Source organism: Cydia amplana, chromosome 5 (assembly GCF_948474715.1).
Source record: "Cydia amplana chromosome 5, ilCydAmpl1.1, whole genome shotgun sequence".
NCBI classification, from domain to species: Eukaryota; Metazoa; Arthropoda; class Insecta; order Lepidoptera; family Tortricidae; genus Cydia; species Cydia amplana.
In genome coordinates, this window is record NC_086073.1 from 21,245,697 (window position 1) to 21,269,610 (window position 23,914).

At 37.2% G+C, this 23,914-nt stretch overlaps 1 protein-coding gene across 1 annotated transcript; it reads right to left on the reverse strand.

Moving 5' to 3' along the window:
- Positions 1–1,844: 1,844 nt before the first annotated feature.
- LOC134648548 (mitochondrial uncoupling protein Bmcp) lies at positions 1,845–18,505 on the reverse strand. Its single transcript, XM_063503066.1, has 6 exons — positions 18,222–18,505; positions 17,627–17,774; positions 8,277–8,481; positions 4,286–4,543; positions 2,310–2,399; positions 1,845–1,971 (listed from the first exon to the last, which is right to left on the reverse strand). Exons 1-6 carry the CDS (start codon positions 18,283–18,285, stop codon positions 1,852–1,854), a joined length of 885 nt encoding a protein of 294 aa, XP_063359136.1. The 5' UTR covers positions 18,286–18,505; the 3' UTR covers positions 1,845–1,851.
- Positions 18,506–23,914: the final 5,409 nt, after the last annotated feature.

Genomic DNA, 23,914 nt, shown 5'->3' on the forward strand with positions numbered 1-23,914 from the left:
TCAAATAAGACTGATTTCGCTGTAAGATTGTTGTATTTTATTAATGCTGTATAGGTGTTTTTAGTTCATAAGTTATTTATTTGTCTTTTTACTGTTTTTTTTTTTCATTATTGTTTAATATTAAATTAGCATTTATTTATACCTCGACTGTTAGTGTAGGCAATAAAGGTACTTGACCCCGCTGTGATTCCTCAGCCAGAAAAAACTTTACAGTATGATAAAGTATCAATAAATAAGAAGAAAGAACGAAAGAAAATACATTTATTTAACGCCACAACATATTACATAATTGAAATAAAAATAAATAGTATTGTATAAATATCCAAAGAAAAATAATAATAGAATTTAAATAAATACCTAGTCTTTTATTAATTTGGGAATTAAAACAGTAATAACGTAAAAAATATTCAAAATCAGAGGATCCAGTTTTGACCCTTGCGGTACCCCTGAAGCCTATTTCGAATTGGATAACTACACGCCTGACGCCCCCAATAACTACGGTCGGCAGCAATAGTTGCTAAGCGGGCGAGGTGTTCAAAATGATCTTGACGCGACTATATTGTTAAGAGAATAAGAGCGCGTCAAGGTAATTCTGAACACCTCGCCGCTTAGCAACTTCTGCTGCTGACTGTACATTCGGCCTGTTTTCCTTCAAACAACCTTCCACATTGTCGACCTTCAAACAATAAATCAATATTCCGAAAATAAATTTCCAGATTTTCCAAGAGTATTTCATTATTGACTTTGTCAAACGCCTTCAAAAGGTCAGTGCATTAGAGTCTGGCTACTGAAATATTACACAAATGTTTGGCGGGAAATTCAAAAAATCTTGGGCTGGTCACACTTTGTGTAGTAGGAATTAGTTTTGATACTAGAAAACATTTTTGAATTTCTGTGCACACGTAAGGTACCTAAGGATATAAGTTAAATATACGTTGACGTGCACTCAAAGTCAGCTCACATAATTTTTACCACTATGTAAAGTACAGTCAACGATAAACACATAATTATGTTAACACTTTCTCACCATATACCATTGTAACAAGGCGAAAAAAGAAATGTAGTGTAAATAAGACCTAGCTCGATAATACCGTAATATTAATCCATTGCCAAAAAAATTACATAAGTATTATGCCAAATATGCTAAATGCTAAGTATCACAATATTTATAGAGCACCATCAACCTCCTAATTTGTTTACATTTGTGTAGGACTTGTAAACATTGCAGTTTTTCGTTATACAAAGCTACACGTCGACTTCGCACATTGTCGTAATTATTTACGAGCTTAAATAATAGTTTGCGGACCTCACTCAGTAATCTCAGTATAGACATTATTAAAATTGTTTAAAATAAACCCCTCATAAACCGCAAACAATTTGAATGAATGACATAAATTGACAACTGACTTTTAGCTTTTTTTTAAATCATAGACAATTGGTGATACAACAACGAAATATCTGTCAACAATTTTTGGCTAGCCAGACTAAATTTTTTTTTTTTTATTTTATTTTTTTAACCAAATAATTAAAAAAATACATTTTGTTAAATTAAATTTTAATTGAATAAAAAACGGCCAAGCCACATATTTGACTAAGGTGTAGACTCTACACCTCTACACTGTAGAGTTAGAAGCTTGGCTCTATATGAGATCTGAAAACTTTTTGGCAGTGCGAGCTATTTGGTCTCGCTTTGGCAACATTTTACATAAAAATGTTTATGGTGGGACGAATATACTCTTATCTTCAAATAACATAAAAAGAACAAACAAGAGATTGTGACTATGAAAGTATGTTCATATTTGCAACCGCTGCCTTACCTTCTATCTAAAGTATTACTCGTGGTGGGACGGTTCAGTAGAACTGCTTGAGCTGCTCGTAGCAGAGGAAGAAGATGATGTTCCAGGGCCCCATGCGCAGCCACGTCGGCACCAGCCCCTTGTACAGCGCCGGGAAACCCTCGCTGCGCACCGTCTGCACAATAACACTAACATTTCATTTTCAAAATGAGGAGGATTTACTTCAATAGTCAAGTAAGTATGATAACAAAAACATTGCAAAGAATAATAAGAAAAATCTCCCAGTTATAGCTTGCTAGCCCTTAATAATGGTTTTCGATCGAGTCTTTTTTTCGTTTCAGCACAGCTATTAATGAGTAAAGCGAGTCCAAAGTAAAAAGATCATTCATATTTCATATTTATAGAATGATTAGAATGTGTTACTAATCTTAATTGTCTATTTCGAAATTGGATCTTACAGCAACCTAAGCCTTTTCTCTAAAGATGGGCCAAACAGTATAGATAGTTGCGTACCCGCAAGAAGCAGTCGATGGTGCCGGTGTATATCTTCTCGGCCGGCCTGCTCACGTGGCCTTTCACTTTTCTTTGGTTCATCATTCTCGTCTGAAATACCAAATAGAACAATTAAGACGAAATAATATGAATAATATGTCTCGCTGTCGCGAAATTCGTTAAAAAGGAATCACATTTAATTGCATTACACACCCTATATCAGGGTGGATTTTCTTTTTGGGTCAGTGAGGGCAGCTACCAGATCCCGTGCTGCTACGAGAAAACGGTCTTAGAAGACCTTCCCTCGATTTCAAATTAATGAAGATTGGCTTTTACAGATTTTGAAAAAAACATACAGGGTGCGAGAAAAGGGTCATTTTTGACAAACTTTTTTTTTGATGCCAATCGATCCCATTTCTATTGAGGATCAAAAGCTTGTATGGAACCAAAAAAAAATTTCCGGCTAGAAAAGCCACAAATCGAGGAAAACTTTTCCCATACAATTTGCATGAAAATGAAAACTTTTATTTTTTACATGCTATTTTTGTATTCCAATCGATTTCATTCCTATCCAGTATCAATAGTTTCCTAGGGGTCAACTTTCGATAATGTACTAAAAAGCCACAAATTAAAACTTTTTCCATACATTTACTATGGAGAAAACGTGAAATTTTATTCACGATTTTCTATCTCGCCCATCAGTCTTACGGCAATGTCTTCATACAGTATTATGATCCTTAAATGTAACAGGACTGATTGGGCAGATAGAAAAATGTGAATTAAATTTCACGTGTTCTTCATAGTAAATGTACGGAAAAATATTTTTTTAATTTGTGGCTTTTTAGTACATTGCCGTGAGTTGACCCCAAGGAAACTATTGATACTGGATAGGAATGGAATCGATTGACATACAAAAATAGCATGTGAAAAATAAAAGTTTTCATTTTCATACAAATTGTATGGGAAAAGTTTTCCTCGATTTGTGGCTTTTCTAGCCGGAAATTTTTTTTGGTTCCATACAAGCTTTTGATCCTGAATAGGAATAGGATCGATTGGCATCAAAAAAAAAGTTTGTCAAAAATGACGTTTTTCTCGCATCCTGTATGTTTTTTTCAAAATCTGTAAAAGCCAATCTTCATTAATTTGAAATCGAGGCAAGGTCTTCTAAGACTGTTTTCTCGTAGCAGCACGGGATCTGGTAGCTGCCCTCACTGACCGTGGCATGAATTATATTATTTATAATTTATTATATTGTTTATATATTTTTTTTTATTATTTTAATTTTAATTTAATTTAATTTTTATATACAGGGTGTTTCCTGTAACAGGAGCAATAAATTAAACTGTAGACTGTACTCTGTACTCCTCAAACTGACCAACATTTGTTCAGCAACTTTTGAAAATAACTCATTTTCAAAAGTTGATGATGTTTTTGATTTTTATTACACTTTAAAGTTTAATATCTGGGTGACCGAGCTTCGCTCGGAAAACATATAAAAACTCGAAAATGCGCGTTTTCCTAGAGATAAGACCTAGTTAGATCGATTTTTCGCCCCCGAAAACCCCCATATAGCAAATTTCATCGAAATCGTTAGAGCCGTTTCCGAGATCCCCGAAATATTATATATAAATAAATATATAAATAAACAAGAATTGCTCGTTTAAAGGTATTAGATAGATTCTAAGACGCAATGTATTGCATATTTTGTTATTTTTAAAGCGTGACATGCAGTGTCAAGTGTGAGTGTGAGATTATCAGAGTCGTTTTACATCGTAAATTTTGATTAGGGTAATGTTTTAAATTAAAATTTGTATATAAAATTATAGATTTTAAATTTTATTAATTTTTATATTATATGTATATTATCTCGAACAGTGAAGCGGGTAAAAGTATCTGACACTGCGTCATTAACCTTAAGGGCGGCTTCAGACTAGCGTTTTATACGAGCGTACGTACGCACGGGTAAGCTTCGTATAGACTTCCAGGTCGAGACTCACCCTGATCACATCCAGCGGCGTACTGGCCACGGCACTGCCCAAGCTGGCCAGCAAGCTGGACGCGAAGTGGTTGACGGGGGTGTCGCCCAGAGCCGGCAGGAAGCGCTTCTTGCAGGCGTCGTAGACGGGCAGCTCGACGGCCGCGATGACGGCGGCGCGCTGGCTGGTGGGCCCGACGCCGCGCCACAGCCCGCGCGCGCCCTCGCGCCGCCACATGTCCAAGAAGCACCGCGCCAGCGCGCGCTTCTCCGAGCCCATCTGCATGGCGACACGGGGTACCGGTTAACATTGACGGCCAGACGCGTGGTAACCCTTCCGCGATAACTGACTAGTGATTGCGATCCGGATTATCCCAAGTTACAAAATCCGAATTTTCACGGCGATTTCCGATCCGTTTTAAAATCCGGATTTTTTAAACAAAATCCGGATTTTCGGATGTTTTTTGTATAGCCATGCAATATTGCAACTTAACGAGTGTAACTTACTGCCGTAGCCCGACATCGAATTATAATCATATTTTTCCAACGATCGATTAATTTATATGCGTTTTAAGCAAGAGCTTTCATTTTTCGCTTAATTTTTAACACATTATTAGCGATATAAATAACAAGTGTCGAGCCGAAAAGGTGGTTTTCTTCAACGGACGTGCTTTGCAACTTGCAACCACTGAGGGTTTTTTTGTGACATTTGATCAGAGATGCGATTTATTTGAAATACTTCTATTTAAAATGCAAATACAAAATGCAAAATACCTATTTTGTATTTTGCATTTAAATGCCTTTTAGTAAAAAACATTTTGTATTTTATTTGAAATACTTTTCGAGATGTATTTTGCATTTTTAATATTCATTTCAAAATGCAAAATACTTTGTGATTAAGTTCAGCCAACATTACCAGTCAAACAAAATGAAATGAACGAATGACGCTTGTATTGCCGAATTTGACCGATAGAGGCGCCTGCTAGCCTGGTATTGTTAAAATGCGTAATAAATAAAAACTGATGTTTATTTTTTTGCACTTTTTAACAATACCAGTCCAGTCGTTATTAATAAAAGAAAAGTGTAATAATAATAAAATAAGAACTAGATGCACAATCAACCGAAATAAATGGCCACACAAGTCACAAAATGGAGCCATGGACAAATGGCTCTCTTTTCGTTAGTCTAGTTTTTTACATTATTTTTTAAGTGAGTATTATTTCCTTTATTTATTTCTCTTCTTAGGTTGGTTTTTTACAATATGTATATAAAATTAAAATATAAAAAAACCCACAAAAACAATATTAAAAATATTATAAACACATTATAAAAAACCTAACCTAGGGTGCCGCCAGCAGCGGGGCAAGGCCCAAGCTGCCGGTGGTCAGGGCCGCAGAGAGAGGAACCGATGGACTATTATTAATAACATACCTAACAGAATTTATTGATACGCGTACTGATAAATATAACCAAAATGTCATGCATAAGGTGCCATGTTATTAGACGTTTTTGTTCGGCTCGGCATTGTGTCTCTATTTCTTATGATAAATACCTAAAATAAATTAAATTATCTGAGATTTAGTCAAAAGGTATTTTATTTTGAAAAAGTATTTTGAAAATACCTATTTTGCATTTAGCATTTGAAATACAAAACGCAAAACTATTTGGTATTTTGCATTTGAAATAGTAAATCTGAAAAGTATTTTGCAATTTGTATTTAAATGCTTTTTTAAAACCATTTTGTACATCTCTGCATTTGATAAACATACAGGATGGATTTTCTTTTTGGGTCAGTGAGGGCAGCTACCAGATCCCGTGCTGCTACGAGAAAACGGTCTTAGAAGACCTTCCCTCGATTTCAAATTAATGAAGATTTGCTTTTACAGATTTTGAAAAAAACATACAGGGTGCGAGAAAAAGGTCATTTTTGACAAACTTTTTTTTGATGTCAATCGATCCCATTCCTATTAAGGATCAAAAGCTTGTATGGAACCAAAAAAAAATTTCCGGCTAGAAAAGCCACAAATCGAGGAAAACTTTTCCCATACAATTTGTATGAAAATGAAAACTTTTATTTTTCACATGCTATTTTTGTATGTCAATCGATTCCATTCCTATCCAGTATCAATAGTTTCCTTGGGGTCAACTCACGGCAATGTACTAAAAAGCCACAAATTAAAAAAATCTTTTTCCGTACATTTACTATGAAGAACACGTGAAATTTAATTCACATTTTTCTATCTGCCCAATCAGTCCTGTTACATTTAAGGATCATAATACTGTATGAAGACATTGCCGTAAGACTGATGGGCGAGATAGAAAATCGTGAATAAAATTTCACGTTTTCTCCATAGTAAATGTATGGAAAAAGTTTTAATTTGTGGCTTTTTAGTACATTATCGAAAGTTGACCCCTAGGAAACTATTGATACTGGATAGGAATGAAATCGATTGGAATACAAAAATAGCATGTAAAAAATAAAAGTTTTCATTTTCATGCAAATTGTATGGGAAAAGTTTTCCTCGATTTGTGGCTTTTCTAGCCGGAAATTTTTTTTTGGTTCCATACAAGCTTTTGATCCTCAATAGAAATGGGATCGATTGGAATAAAAAAAAAAGTTTGTCAAAAATGACCCTTTTCTCGCACCCTGTATGTTTTTTTCAAAATCTGTAAAAGCCAATCTTCATTAATTTGAAATCGAGGGAAGGTCTTCTAAGACCGTTTTCTCGTAGCAGCACGGGATCTGGTAGCTGCCCTCACTGACCCAAAAAGAAAATCCACCCTGTATTAAAATCATACGCATACCTATATATAAGTAAAATGGGCATAGTGAAGGAATGTTACTGCAAAATCTAAAATTTAATTATCTATATATACGAGTACACGGTCGGGAGGAACCAGAAGGATTTTAACGACACTTAAGTGACTAAAATGTTGTCTAATGTTTTCGGCATTAAACAATAATGCCTTTTCGAGATATTTTTGCCTCAACTTTACACATTGTAAATTTGAAGTGTTATTCACTTTGGACGTTGAGCCAAATTACGACTACATACCACCACCTGGCGTAGGTATAATACATACAGTTTCTTCCGACTTGTTTGTAACTATTGATAGCTACCATCCCTTATCCAACAAAATGATCGACAGCGAAGATATCCTAAAAGACGACTACGGCTACGGTGACTGCTTACCATCAGGCGGCCCGTATGCTTGTTTGCCACCGATGTGGTATAAAAAAAAGACGAAAAAAAATTGTTACACTATCAAACGTACTTGAAATTAAATCGTTTGGAGTCCGATATTCATACTACTGATTGGTAGGTATCTGTATTTTCAGAAAAACTTTATTAAACAATATCCGTCATTAAATATATCATTTGATATTTACCAGTCGCTTTTCTGTGAAAGAAAACATCTTGAGTAAACCGGACTAATCCCAATACGGGCCTACGGGACCCTCTGGGTTGGAAGGTCAGATGGCAGTCGCTTTCGTAAAAACTAGTACCCATGCCAATTACTTGGATTAGTTGCCAAGCGGACCCCAGGCTCCCATGAGCCGTGACAAATGCCAGGACAACGCGAGGAAGATGATGATCATGATCCGACATGAAATATAACGATACATAAGTATGTACATGTAGAATACAATAAAAAAAGTAATGTTTTGGTATAAATAAAGCAAGAAATGCGGTTGTAACTCAATTTTTCGTAAATTTTGTAGTAAAACATTAAAATCCGGATTCCGAACTTCGGATATCAGCCGAAACATAATCCGAAAATCCGGATTTTGTTTAGTATGTCCGGATTTGCAATCACTATAACTGACCCTAAAATATTAACGATAAAGTCAACCCGCACCTCCGACTTTCATACTCTAGTCTTTTGCGTACCGAACCGTTGCAGCTATCTTCGACGAGTGATTCGATGTGTATTATTGCCAACTGACATGTTTCCTTCCACCTCCAGCTAATAGTACCTACATGATACCTACATTATATTAGACCACTCACCTGCATGCGCACTTTGAGCACGTCGGTGGGGTTGGCTATGGCGCTGGAGAAGCCGCCCGCGAGCGCCGCGCAGAAGGTGTTGGTGGGCAGGTGCTCGACCGCGCCGCCGTCCGCGCGCCGCGCCGCCAGCGCCGCCTTCAGCGAGTAGTACGTGCCGAACTTTATCGTGCCGTACGTCGCCTGCCGGAGGACCGCCGGCCATATCCTAAACAATTCATTAAATACAACTATAAATACTCGTACCTACACAAAACGGAGTCCATTCGACCCGACTCCTTCTTTCCGAGGTGCATCTGTACCTATTACCGACAGCCTGGAACTCCTCGGCGTGGAGTTGAGTCCAGTCCTCAACTTCGGCACCTTTATTGAGTCGAAAGCACAGACTGCGACCAGAAAGCTGGGCGTCCTAAATAAGGTGAAGCGATACTTCACACCTGGACAGCTTCTAACACTTTACAAAGCTCAAGTCCGATCGTGTATGGAGTATTGCAGCCACCTGTGGGACGCGTCCGGACGGCTCAGCTAAATACCAACTCGCCGCTTTGGATTCAGTGGAGCGCAAAGCCAGGAGGATGATTGGTGATAAGAAGCTAACGTGTAAGCTTCAGTCTTTGGCCCATCGGCGGAAAGTCGCCAGTCTGTCGGTATCCTACAGGTTGCACTTCGGGGAGTGTGCTCAAGAGCTACACGAGCTTAGTCCACCGTCCCCATTCTACCATCGGACTTTTAGACGCATGGCCGGTTTCCTCACTTGGTAGATATTCCACCAATTCGCACGAAGCGCTTTGCTTCCTCTTTTCTTATGCGCACTGCCAAGGAATGGAATTTCTTGCCGGCGTCTATATTTCCGAGCTCATATAACCCGGCAACCTTCAAATCAAGGGTGAACAGGCACCTTCTGTGCAGGCTCGCTCCATCGTAGGCCACGTCTTCGCCTCGGCTAGTCTGTGGCCATGAGTAAGCCCATTTATAATAATAAAAAAAACAAATACGAAACATTTTACAAATTATGACAATAGAAAAAAACAAATAATCCGTTAAAAGTTTGGTTAGTTGGTATATATAAATATATATGTCGGAGAATGGCTGAATTGTGCCATCTATCGCCTTGAAGAGGCGTTTCATCACGCAATCTTTGACAAATAGAGCAAACTAGGGTGTACACCTGAGTGGCGTTCGGCGCAGTTCCGCCAAGGCGTCATAGAGTGCGCTGTCAAAAACAAACGAAAGCCAGAACAATTGAAGTGATGCTGTCAATCAATCTTCAGATGAGAACATGATGAGAAAGAACGGGAGAAGATGACGTCTGTGGCGGTTCCTGGGTCTAATCCACTGGTTTGCTTTGAATAAGAAGTGTAACGTGTGCTATGATTTGTAATCAGTCTTATCCAGTAAAGACAGTGTGTTGAATACCGTATTTCATTAACGAGGGCTCGTCATCCATGATTGAAGGTCCTGATGTGCTCCTGATAGTATGATACGCCCACGATTCCGACATATAAATAGCTAGCGACTGGCCCCTTCGCACGGGTTACATAAAACCTTAACAAATTATACACCTAAAACTTCCTCAAGAATCACTCTTTTGATAATTAGTGAAAGCCGCATGACAATATTCGTTCGTTGTCGTGAACATACCGACAGACAGACGCGGCGGGGGACTTTGTTTTATAAGGTGTCGGATTTGTAGTTACTAGCGACATGGATAAGATTTCCACTCCACCCTAAATATACTTAGATTGACAAACGACCAAATCTAAACGATAGAAGAATTTACTACAGGCTTATTTCAGTCATCAGATTGCGCATCGGTCAGAGATAAGGAAACCCACGCAAAAATGACGTCAGACTAAAAGAAAACAGTCGGGACATAACAAAAATAAGGCGTTGCGTCGCTAATACATACAAACAAATATCCGTTACACAGAAAATAAACGAGGTAATTATCGTAAAAGCACAACTATCATTATAATTAGTCAACACTTGTAATACAGAATACAGATCAACTTTTGATGACTTTAGTCGTGGCGTGAGCCAGCGTAGTCAGTTGTTTTTGTCCACATTCCTCCAATTACGTATTTGGGTAATTCTTATTCTTATGCATTTTTTGTGTAACACGTAAGAATAGCATGTATTTTTGTGAAAATAAGTAAACTCTTTATCAATATACTTAGCAATTTACCTCTAGTTTTAGGTCAACCTAAATGTATTGTCCAAAGAGTATTAGAAACATATAAAAAAAAGATTACAAGTGCGAAATGTCACGGACCGTGTAGTGTGACTTCCCCGGATTTTGATATATTTGTTTTTTTTTTTTTTTTTAATATGAAGTGATTTTGCAATAATTTATATCAAATATAAAACACTAATCCTTGTTCTACAACACTGTTTAAAAATTGTATGGATTTATAACGATCTTATATAATTTTAAACAACATACATTTTGTGATCAGTTTTCGCGTCACCGCCGCGCGTGGTAATATAAACATGCGGTACTCGGTAGAAAATTATCTATACTACTGGCAGCCTTTTCAAAGTATTTTAAGAACGACAACACTGTGTTGTTGTCAGATTTGGAAATGGCTGATGGTAGAAGTTTTGTCAAAAATTGTTTATTTGTGTTAATTTGTAAAAATGGTCAACCTTAACGCGTCACCGCCGTGTTTGAAATTTAAAAATAAGTACCGGTTTCACGTTATAGTTTGTAACATAAGATATACGTCATACATTGAAGATTAAGCTAATTATTTAACATTTGCAAATTCAAAGGTAATTTTTAAATAATACCGAACATGTTCCAAATTGTCACGACCGTGGCCTCAAAAATCTGTCACCGCCACGGGCTTTTGAGTCCACGTTTGTGACATATAGACACGTGGTCGTGAAATTATTAATTCGTTTGATTAATTTAGAAGCTGGATTTTCATTAGCTATAGATCATTTGCTATTATTGCCCGACTGCCAAAGCCGAAAAATGTTTTTCGCATGTATGTATGTATGTATGATGTGTATCCACTTCTTTGTCACGCTCTATGGCCTATATAGTTTGACGGATTTCAACGTATAAGCTGTCATTAGGTTTGTCGTAGTCATGGTATTCACTTAGGCTATGTTCAAATAATAACTATAATCAAAATAGTGGGGTTGGCCGCCAAAATGCCGAAATATCACGACTGAGGGACACTTTGTCACAACCGTGTTTATGTACTAATTTTATTTACCAATCCTGAGGGTATTAAGCTTGACCATATGCATCAAAATTTTGCTTTTTGTATGTTCTTTTGATGTATTTAACAATATGTCAAAAATTAAACCTTTTAAAAAAAAAATTTTTTTGGACACAGTTTAAGAATCACCCATTTACGTTACAAATAAACAGCTATCCGATTTGAGAACGAGCCAAAAACGGGAAATATATGGGCCATGCACCGTCTACCTCGAGTCCCAACACAGCGTCGATCCAAGCGCGTTCATATGGCGCAGAAAAAGTCGCTCGTTCCCAAAATACCACACTTTGAAATGACTAAACGTTCGCATTATTCGCAATAAATACCTACGCAGAACACAATCAACGGCGCAATCAAGAGACAAACACAAGCATCAGACGAGACGAGCTGCATTCATTTCTTCACTTCTATTTTTTCCCCTTAAAATTTCCACTAATGTCGAGGCGAATAAAGCGAATAGGTACTTATGTAATATCTGACGATATTACATAAGATACCAGTTCCAAAGAAACTTAAAGAGCAAAGCAATGTGTGCCTCGTCATTAATTCTCTACAATCCTCACGAAAATCATAACGGAAGAAGACTGTAACACATTAGTTCAACACATTAGTACATCCAATACAACAACATTTTCAGGATGCTGATGAAGCTGCCCCGGTTCTGTAGCGCATCAGGTATGTTCGTGGAGGCGCATACGGACGGGTTCCACGCCATCATCCGCAAGAAAGTGGCCTCCTTGCTCAGTCGCGTTCGAAGCAGCAGCAACAGCATCCTGGGACTGTTTGCGTATAGGTTTGACTGCCCCATTTATAACAAATGGAGGTAAACAATGCTCGGGCTTGTGTAAAATATATTAATTTATTTAGTTGTTATTTTAATTGTTATTCGTTTTTACTTTTTTGTATACTAACATAGACTAAGGCATTGTTACTAACAACTTTTTATGGGCCACAGGCCTGAAATAAAGGAATATTTAATTTAATTTAATTTAATTTAATTAGTTGAAACGACGTGGGTTTATAGTATTTTATGCAACCGTTGTTTAAGAGAGGTCAAAAAAGGCGAGTGGCTTGAATAACAATTTGAGGCGAAGCCGAAAATTGAACCCCTGGAGCGCCCCGGAATTACCGTAGTATGGAACTCCTATACTAGTTACTAGCACACGTGTCTTTTTAGGGCGCTCCACGGGTTAATAAAGAAGCCACGAGTATTTTTTGACTCAGTTAAACAACGTTGCATACAATACTTTTTCTATGACCTAGCACTTACTTCGAAATAAAATTGTAAATTTAACAAATATTTCTAATTCAAGAAGTAGCAAAAATGGAGGGTACGGGCGGGAAAAGAATGAATGAATGAATGAAATTTTAAAAAAAACATGTCTATGGTTATTTGTCAGAGATGACATTTAAAATAAGGTTGGCAACACTGTATTTCATTCAATATTTTTTAAGTGGTCATTACACGAAGTATCGTAAAATCGCCAAAAAGATACTGCGTGTAAGCACAAATTCTTTTTTGGGGAATAGACTAAAGACTTGTCTTGACAACTATAAGGTAGGGTTTTAAAGGTGTGCGCACGACCCTTTAAATGACAAATAAAAGTACGGGAGTAGAAAAAAGTTTTAATTTAAACCACTTTATACCTACCCAGGGAAAGAATAGAACTTGCTCTGGCGCTCCGGTTTGTACACAAGTACTTATTGCAGATTTGCAGGTAATAAGACAACCGCTGTTACCGCAATCGCAATACCTATCTACTTATTCATTTACATTCATATCTGCGGTGCATTTTGATTACAAGAGACGAAAGGGATGGGTTTGCTAATACACGTTAAATGTCGTAACCTTTGTTAAATCTTTGTTAAATTCTCTTTTCAAGTGTCATCATCATCATCATCAAGTCTTCGAGCCTACCTAATTCACAAAGCAGTTTGCCTCGCCTTTGACGGCAAGTAGGTAATATTGATCTTTTATAGTTTATATATATTATCCATTCAAAAACAACGGTGCGCTCCGCACTAAATGATCAGTGTAGTTAACTACGAGTGTATACATATTATCACGTGCACTCGCTGAGTGTCGTGATTGACAATAACAATCGACAAATAATAAGATTACTAAAGTGTCATTCAATAGAACTTGCTAACTATGTAAACAAACCGCCATACTAAAATTGACACTGAATGTCAATTTACTAGTAACTTTTGTTTACATAGTTCGCAAGTTCTATTGAATGACACTTTATCCATTTACATCATCCTATTACATGCCGCTGTAGGCCTGTAGTGTTACCGCGCGTACATAATCCTCGCAAGTAAACTAAGTAAAGCAAAATGCAAAAACGTCGTATGTCACTATCTGGTTTATATTTATGCACATAGGCGCCTTAGGCATAAGTAGTTGGTAAATAATAACGGCGTCTCGTAGAAGACTCATCATTTGCTAGTGCGATAAGATAAATGCTATAAAACAATTACATATGATGGGATAGTTTGCAGTGTGTTTACTCAGCTATAGTAGGTATTGTTATATGAGGAAAGTCAGTTTGTAGCTTTAAAAAACATGTTATCTCAAATCTCAATAAATTTATTACTTACTACCTAATAAATTCACAGCCTCAATATAATGTCGGAGTATAAATAGATGAATTATTTTTGTGTGACCTGATACGAAATGATGCTTTTGTGAGATGGAACAGCAGCGGTAATAGAGTTTGCAAAGGGTTCGTTGTTGACCTGGAAGCAGTGGATTGTCAACAATATTATAAATGCGAAAGTAACGCTTGTCTGTTAGCTTTTTACGCTTGAACCACTGAATTAAGACTAGTGGCTCTGTGAGCTGTAGACCTCGCGAGCAGAGCTTAAAACTGAATAAATGTATGGCAAAAATATTTATTAAAATATAGGTATAGTACATGTAACATAAACAAAAAATTAAAAACTACATAAAGCTACAAACAAAAATTAAACGAATACGCTTAACCCGCGCTTGATAAATAAAAAATACGAAATTTTTCGTTTTTTTAAAATAAAAAAATAAAATAAAAAACAACTATACGAAATTTAAGTATAAAAAAATACAATAAAGCGGCCAAGTGCGAGTCGGACTCGCCCATGAAGGGTTCCGTATTTAGGCGATTTATGACGTATAAAAAAAACTACTTACGAGATCTAGTCGTTCAAACCAATTTTCGGTGGAAGTTTGCATGGTAATGTACATCATATATTTTTTTTAGTTTTATCATTCTCTTATTTTAGAAGTTACAGGGGGGGGGGGGACACATTTTACCACTTTGGAAGTGTCTCTCGCGCAAACTATTCAGTTTAGAAAAAAATGATATTAGAAACCTCAATATCATTTTTGAAGACCTATCCATAGATACCCCAAACCCCACACGTATAGGTATGATGAAAAAAAAATTTTTGAGATTCAGTTCGAAGTATGGGAAACCCCAAAAATTTATTGTTTTTATTCTATTTTTGTGTGAAAATCTTAATGCGGTTCACAGAATACATCTACTTACCAAGTTTCAACAGTATAGTTCTTATAGTTTCGGAGAAAAGTGGCTGTGACATACGGACGGACAGACAGACGGACAGACGGACAGACGGACAGACGGACAGACAGACAGACATGACGAATCTATAAGGGTTCCGTTTTTTGCCATTTGGCAACGGAACCCTAAAAAGTTATGTAGCAGTATACAATTACTGGGGATGGAACCAGGGACCTCCCGATGCAAACAAAAAGCGAACGTTTGCAAAATACACCATTATAGTTCTTACTAAAGCTGACGAAATTTAGCTACTCATTCTCAAATAAAAACTAAATATCTAAATACTGCCAAAACCAGCGATACAAATTTTCTGAATTTTTGGCCATTTAATCTATAAACATATCTCAAAAAGAAAAAACTCTTATGATACCGATACGACTATTTGTTTAGGCGGGAGCTTTCACGATTCCGCCATTTTGAAAAATTTCCAAAAACCGGATCGACAAAACAAAATTATTTAGTCATAGAATTCGGTCACAAAATTTCACGAAAATCTGTTAAGAATTGCGACCTGTAGAGGAGAACATCCGGACATACAAAAGCAAAATGCCCGAGTCAAAACGTAGACCTTCGCTACGCTTCGGTCAATGAAACTTGGTACCTATGGAGATACCCTTAGGGCTCATTTAGATGGCGCGCGAATTCGTATACGATTTTAGTTAGCTACATACATTGCAGACCATTCAGGGTACATCAATTCAGCCGACCGATCAAATGACGCAATGTAATGAAACTCGCATGCGAGTTCTCGCACCGTCTAAATGAGCCCTTAGTCCCGAGGAAGGACATAGGATAGCTTTCTTCGTAGAAATCATCATTCTACCCAGGTCGCAGACGAAGCCGCGGGCAGAAGCTAGTTCGCTATAAGGACATTTGATTAAACACCGCAGTGTCCACAGTTTTAATCTTAACGACACGTGATTTCGCAGTTGCACAGAGTTGCGGAAGTAGGAACGACACGCTGCTGCACGCGATTGTGCTTCTTATCAGTAGCCACTTGTGTTCTACAACAGCATAAGAGACTTGGGCCCTTTCGGAATTGCGGACATCGCGTCGAGATGCCGTTCCGTATCGTCTCGTTAATTGTCCGATAAGTGATAGGTTTGTCTACACCAGCGGTCTCCAAACTTTTTTACCTGAGGGCCATATTGCGCCTCAGAAACTTTCGCGCGGGCCACAGTCGGCGCCGGGGTCGCTGCTGTTAGGGCTGCACCCCTGGAGCCTAGCTCCCGCGGGCCGGACTGTCCGCCCTGTCCGGGTGTCGGCAGGCCAGATTGGAACGCGTCGCGGGCCGGTTTCGACCCCCGGGCCGGGGTTTGGAGACCCCTGGTCTGCACTAAGATTTGACGAATCGCAGCTATTACACTGGTATAGTCGACGTCAAAGAGATAATTACATTTCTTATCTTATTGCACAGGAGTAAGGTGCAGAAGAGTAGGTAAACATATCTTTGACGTCGACTGTAGGTACAATGTATGTTGGTATATGCAATCACAATACATCAATGCATCATTAGTGGCATGCGACCAGCGGGCTCAGCACGGTTCCATTTTTATCGACTATCACTATGCCCGTCACTTTCGCACTTACATACTTGTTAGAACGTGACAGACAAGGTGATAAACGATAAAAATGCTACCGTGCTACTAGGGCTGAAGTAAGTACCTACGATAACAAAGCAGAAACGGTGGCATTTTACATCGATGCGATATTGATAAAGGCGTTTTGCAGGACCTACGACCTACACTTGTTCTTTATTATAAATCCGCCGATTTTCATGCACATAGCTAATACATTAGTGGAATATCAGTGCTAGAAGTCCGAAGTTTCGTCTTGTTAACATTTTCCTCCATCAAGGAAAGTTAATTTAAGCGTAATATATTTTTGCACGCGGGAACGCCATATCTAAATATCTAAACCCCCCACGCCTATCAGCAGGCCTTGACCGCCGCCATGGCGAGCGTAACCATGATAACAAGATAACAACCAGCATTCCAACTGTGGTTCAAACACAATAAGGCAAACATGAAGACTAGCAAAGTTTTAGCCATGTATTAACAACTGAATAACTGTCAATTTGTGAACCTTACATTAAATGGTATAAAAACCTTTAAATAATAACTTCTGCATCTAATCGGCAACGGCAACTCAGTCATCTTCCTATTGCACCAAATATACCAAATTTTATTCGTATCACATGTAATGGCATGATATTTGTATAAGTATTTAGCTGTAAGATTAGTTTTAGTATTAATATTGTACTCCGCATCGCGGTTGATTGTGATGATTCTACCTTAACATAATTTTAAGATCATTGTAACACACAATATGACAATAAAGATTTCAATTTCAATTTCAATTTGAAAGGTCTGCTAAAAACCAATGTAGTAATTTCACTGCAACATTATTGATTGATAAACTGCAAGCAAGAAAGTTGCATGAACTTTTCTGTTATGTTTGTATCCATAATAATAATAATATGTACCCCTAGCCTAAAGCATGCAAAGTAAAGAAGAACAAGTTTGAAAGCAACCAAAAATACCAAAATAAAACAGACACTCACCCGCAGTAGAGGGCCTTGATGCCCTCCTGGCGACTGGTCTTGACGAAGCAGTCCACCATGCCCGAGTAGCGCAGCTCCACATGGCGCGAGTCAATCTGCTGCCCCTGGATCTGCAGGCGGGTCTTTGTTGTGTCGATGGGAAATGTTCCTGCACAAACAATACACTTTTACAATTACAATATACCCCTAATAAATATGAAGAATCATCAGATTTGATGTAAACTAAATGTTTTATATTAAATTTAAAATAATACCTACTAATACCTACTGATGGCCTAATAAATCTGTTTAACAATTTTCCCATATACTATATAATATTCATATAATTGAATGAATTGTCAGGACATTTGATTATTCACCGAATTATACACAGCAAGGAAATTATTTGGTTTGATAGGTATGGATATTTTATTATTTAGCTATTTTGTTCAATTTTATACGACCCAGCTTTGAGCTTTATAACTCAATAATATAATTCCATTATTTAGCCTTATCTTATCTTTGTTTATTCTCAGCCATGAGTAAAGATCGTGAAATAGGAAAATCAAACATAGGTTAGAATATGAATTTTAGCTAAATGTATAAATTTACTAACCAAATTCTGCAACGATCGATGCCAGACCGCCGTAGATGAACGGCCTCCAATCTCTATCTCCCATTAGATCCAAGCAATAATACGATTTTAATTATTTAAGTGTTTATTCAATATTTTGCGAACACTTTCGTCCGGTTTAAAAATACTCGGCTAAGTTATAGGAATTATAACTGTGTGTGCTGGTGCAATGAAGTATAATATTAATCATGGAAGGTTCATTTAGTGTACACCGCATACACGAATTAAAGTTTAAAATTCGCACAAATACGCGAAGTATCGTACGATACAACACGTTTCGCCATAGCACGCCATATATAGACTACATTAAATCATTAATTGTTGATTGTGACAGTGACAGCTAGCTAGAGTGTCACCCGCTGTCATCGATTGAGTTAAAATCGTTAAAATAAAAAGTCCGATTAGTCCACGGACCTAGAGAATAAACTGGATCGAGTACACTGGCCAAAAAGTGTGTCCACATGAGAAGTCAAACCAGAGCCTTGCATCTCGTTCTAATTAGGGTGACCATAAGTCATATGTATGTGGGATATTAGGATAAGTTTAAATGTATAGTTTGCCCAAAATCTTTTCTCATTCGTGCATAGTCAGAGAGAATCATACTGTCTTTTCCCTATGCTAGTATAATTGCCCCAGAAAAGGCATGGATATATAGTTTTTTTTTTCTTCTGTAAAACGCTTCACACAACCTTACTTAATTTAGTCGTAATTGATTACATTTTCAAATACCGTACCGTACCTCAAAAGGAAAAAACCGGCCAAGTGCGAGTCGGACTCGCGTTCCAAGGGTTCCAAGCCCTAGCGTAGCGTAACAATTTAGGTTTTTTTACCAAATTATGTTGATTATTGACTAAAATTATCAAATATTAGCACACAATGAAATAAAAACTTACATTTAACTATGTAAACCGACATCTTACACTATTTTTAACAAAATACCTATCACTATCAATATCATATTCATGGTGTGTTCATATACGTGATGGCTTCCCTTTTGAACACTTCAGCTATTCATTAAGCGTAAGCGTCATCGTACTCATCGTAGATCTGTGATTGTAACAAAATTTTCAAATTTGCCGCCTTTGTCTACAGACGGAAATGTGTGTTCAGTCTATATAGAATCGATTACATATATGTAAATAGTTTGAACCAACGTTTCAGTAATTAAATATTATGTATAAATCACATAAATATGAGTCTGTAATGTTTAAGCCTTTAATTAAGGACTTTGGAATTAAATTTTAACTTTTTTTTACATTAAGTGCGTAATAAGAATTCTGCAATATCGATCCACATCGTGCCGACATCATAGTCACCCTAATGAGTTTGACAATATCGTTTTGTATTTTTATCGTAAAATTGAATAATTGTGACTTACCTGTGAAAAGATATTCCACAATCAGCATAGCTTTGACTTCTACAACCCCTCACACAATCTTTTTTAACCATTTTTTTAAATATTTTACGAATAAACTCTGAGCGGTGCCATTTACGTATTTTGAAAATACACGAAAAGTTTGGGATACCAATTAATATTCAAAGTTACTACAATTTCTACCATGTTAAATTTAAATGCTTTATTTGTTGTGCGCATGTTTGGTTTAATCAGTTATATCAGATATTGACATCATAATTATTCTTTGAGTATATAGCCTAAGGAGATGTGATAACGTAAACTCTTCGAACAAATTTTTCACCACTTTTAGCGGGGGGCAAGGTAAACACGTACAGCACACCACCAAAAGATAAGTAACTCAATAGACACAGATTTTGCTGTTGCGACAAACGCACACTACAATAAAATTCAACACATCAAAAATTACACGCACACAGACAGAGTTTTCACATAACTATGCAGCATACATACGAACATAATAGTGATGGGTCACATCTGAAGAATGAGTCAAATCAGTTTGATGAATGAACTGAATTGGCTTATACTATTTATTATAAAATTGTAAAAGTGAAAATTATGTACATTGAAGATATTAGGTAGTCAATAAAATGATTGTATGTATGGTTGTCTGTATTTATGTGTCTTTGTGTCTTAGCCCGCACGCACAGCTAAACTGTGGAATGAACTGTCGCCCGCGGGTTTTCCGGGTTTATAGAAAACTAGCTTTTGCCCACGGCTTCGCACGCGCAGGAGAGTTTTTTTTTAATTTTGGACCCCCATTTCATCCCTTTAGGGGATTAATTTTGAAAAATCCTTTCTTTGTGGACCCCTAGACCTTATAAAAAACCTACTTGCCAAATTTGGACTTTCTAGTCCCAGCGGTTTGGGCTGGGCGTTGATTTAAGTCAGTCAGTCAGGTCTTTCACGTTTATATATATATAGATTTGAATTTCGCGCCTTTTTTTTACTGACATTATTTGCTTGATCAGCTATATTAAACAAACTGCAGTGATTGAATGAATGAATGATTCATTCAATCATTCAAATGTTGAGTCGCTTTTTTGACTTTGTCGCATCCCTTAAGACCGATTCGTCCCCGTACCACTGTATTCATGTTTACATTTTTCTGTCGTTTATGTATCGCAACGGTTTTTTCTTTAAATGGAGATTGTACTTCAATATACATTCAATAGTTAGTATAAATACTTATATATATATACTCCCGGCCGATTTCGACCACGGCGACTGTTTCAACTCCGCTGCTGAAGACGTTCGTGTGCCCGCGTGTGGCTTGCGTAGCCGATCTTATTAAGAAAGACCCGTGCACACAACGGGCAGGTAAGGACACCATTGTTGTAATTATACCTAATAGCCGCTGGCGGTCGGGCTTTAAATAAATACTTATTTATGATAGGAAACGCAATCTTGTTGCGAATTTGAGCTATCAGATCACCTTTTACACGATAATACTGAACAAGTCACCATTTTTTAAGAGAAACGTCTCGCGACACGGAACGATGCAAAATGGCGGTGAAGCGACTTCAAGTAGTTTTATATAACGTGTTTGAACAGTTGACCAATGTACTTTGCCGGAGGGGGTCGCCCGTGTATCACATCTCCTTAGGCTATATACTCAAAGTAATTATTTACAAATTACTTAAAATATATCAGAACTGTAATCTGAATATAGCACTAAAATTGTATAAGAAGGTAATTAATTTCAGTAGTATATTGATATGATTTCTACCACAGTGGTATCTTTTTAACATTGGCAACATGTGCGAGTGAGACACAGGGCTCGGGTTTTTCTATCTCAAGTGGACCGTTTTCTCTAGTCTGGTACGAACAACTTTCTGTCTCGGTGATAAGGTTCAAATTAGTATGGCAAAAAAAGTGACAGTTCACTCCAGTTTAAAACATTATAACTTCATGGATTAGTCCGCATTCCAATAAAATAACATAATTTTCGCTTATTCACTCTTACATAAGTGTAAGTGTACCAGATATACTGCTCTTATTTCAGCAGTGGAGTTAATACAGCTTCACATTATTTACACCATTACACAAGTGGAACCAAAGTGGAAGTAGTGGAAATTGAGTGGAACACTACTAAATAGAAAGTACATTCTGATTTTAAGTAGAGATGCACCGGATATCCGGTTACTATCCGGTATCCGGCCTATCCGGCCGGATACTGGATAGTAAAATTAACACATATTGGGGTAAAAAATGGAATCTAAAAAACAGTCACGCTCATAATCATAATGCTAACGACACAGTAGATAGAAATGAATACGTAACCAATGTCACACAATACACTTATTTGTTTACACAAAAATACGCGCGCGCACTTGTAACTATAAACGAACTTACTACGTAATGACATGATAAAACTTAAAACCCGTTACGATCCTAGAAATGTGTCCGCGCGAACGTTCACTACCTGCAAAACTCAAAATATAGGTATAGTTCCGCCGGCCGAATATGCGGCGGCCGAATACCGGATATTCGGCCAGTGTCCAGGCCGGATATCCGGTATCCGGTATCCGGCCAAACAACTATCCGTTGCATCTCTAATTTTAAGACAATTTATTCTCGCACATTGTTACTTTGAAACTTGAAAGCAGTTTAAAATTAAGGTAATTGTAAACTGTGCTACTATTTTTATATACTTGGTCAACCAGATCTTGACAGTAGAAAAAGGCGGCAAATTTGAAAAATGTAGGCGCGAAGGGATATCGTCCCATAGAAAATTTGAATTTCGCGCCTTTTTTTACTGACAAGATTTGGTTGACCAGCTATAAATTGTTTGTCCTAAAGTTTATTTTCATCATAGAAGGTAGGATCCTATAGAAGTGGTATACGCGTGCCTCCGTGAGGGACAAAACATAGGCAATGCGACACTATGATTGGTCGAATTTATTTGTTGCCCACCATAATACATACTATAGATGGTCAACCAAATCTTGTTAGTCAAGTCAAATCAAGTCAAAATATACTTTATTCATGTAGGCCTAGCAACAAGCACTTATGAATCGTAACATACTTATAAATTATCTTAAGCTAATTATAGACGGTCAACCAAATCTTGTCAGTAGAAAAAGGCGCGAAATTCAAATTTTCTGAGAGACGATATCCCTTCACGCCTACATTTTTCAAATTTGCCGCCTTTTTCTACTGACAAGATCTGGTTGACCAAGTATATCAGAGCAATTTATTGATGTTATTATTCCATAATAATATTGAATTATTATAAAAATCAAATTAGTAAAAAAAGGCGCGAAATTCTAATTTTCTATGAGACGGTATCCCTTCGCGCCTACATTTTTCAAATTTGCCGCCTTTTTCTACGGACAAGATTTGGTTGACCATCTATAAATTTACGGTGGGGAATAAAAAAAGGGAGACTGTGACAAGGACAAACAATAATAGCGCTTTCGCTGCTACTCCTACTGCAAAATACATAAGACTATCCCGTTCGGTCATTTCTCCCACCCCACATGCCAGATCCAGTTACACACTAGATTCATGATTTTCATATATCGGTAACTGCCGCTACAAAATCGTACTCGTCGTACTATTTGGTATAATATCCGAACGCAGAAAACATGAATGACATATTTCTGACTTTTCTTACAAACTAATGTCAAATGATGACAACATCACAACAAACCGTTCTAGTCTCAATCTCGGAATAGGCGTTTAAATAGTGGACTATTTATTTTCTTATTGAGACAATTATTTTGTTTATCCACCGGAAAACCCTAGTCACAGGTTTGTTCACATATTAACGAATTGGCATAAAACTCTCGTAGGCATCGTGGGTTGGCCAGATGGTGTTTAGTTAAGCGTGGTACACTTTATTATTATATTTGCTTAATTAATTCATGAATTGGTGAAGCTAATTAATTGATCCCGGGGGTGCCCGTACCGTGCTAGTTGTTCACAAAGCGTGCCGCAAGTGTAAGTGAAATATTTAGACGCGACGAACTGGTCTTAATCAATTCCACTTAATTGGCTCACTCATTTACTACATACTTTTGTCCTATGAAAGAATTAATTCCCCAGTTTTTGCCTGTAGTATAGTATCACATATTTAAAAGAAAAGTAATAAACACATTAAATAATGATTAATCAATTATAGCACCAAGGAGAAATCATTGTATTCTTGTAGGGTCGGCAAAGCGCGTAACTCCCCTAGAGTTGCAAGTGAGTGTAAGGAGTGTCACAAAGTGAGTATGTATTAATTGCACCTATAACAGTATGCAAACTTCTGTTC

What these genes read in the sequence shown, in the direction of transcription:
- LOC134648548 (XM_063503066.1), bottom strand. Translation starts at nt 18,285, where the DNA reads ATGGGAGATAGAGATTGGAGGCCGTTCATCTACGGCGGTCTGGCATCG. An exon ending in ATCGATCGTTGCAGAATTTG is followed by an intron (nt 17,775 to 18,221) that starts GTTAGTAAATTT and finishes TTGTTTGTGCAG; the next exon opens with GAACATTTCCCATCGACACA. An exon ending in CGCCGCTGGATGTGATCAGG is followed by an intron (nt 2,400 to 4,285) that starts GTGAGTCTCGAC and finishes TTGGTATTTCAG; the next exon opens with ACGAGAATGATGAACCAAAG.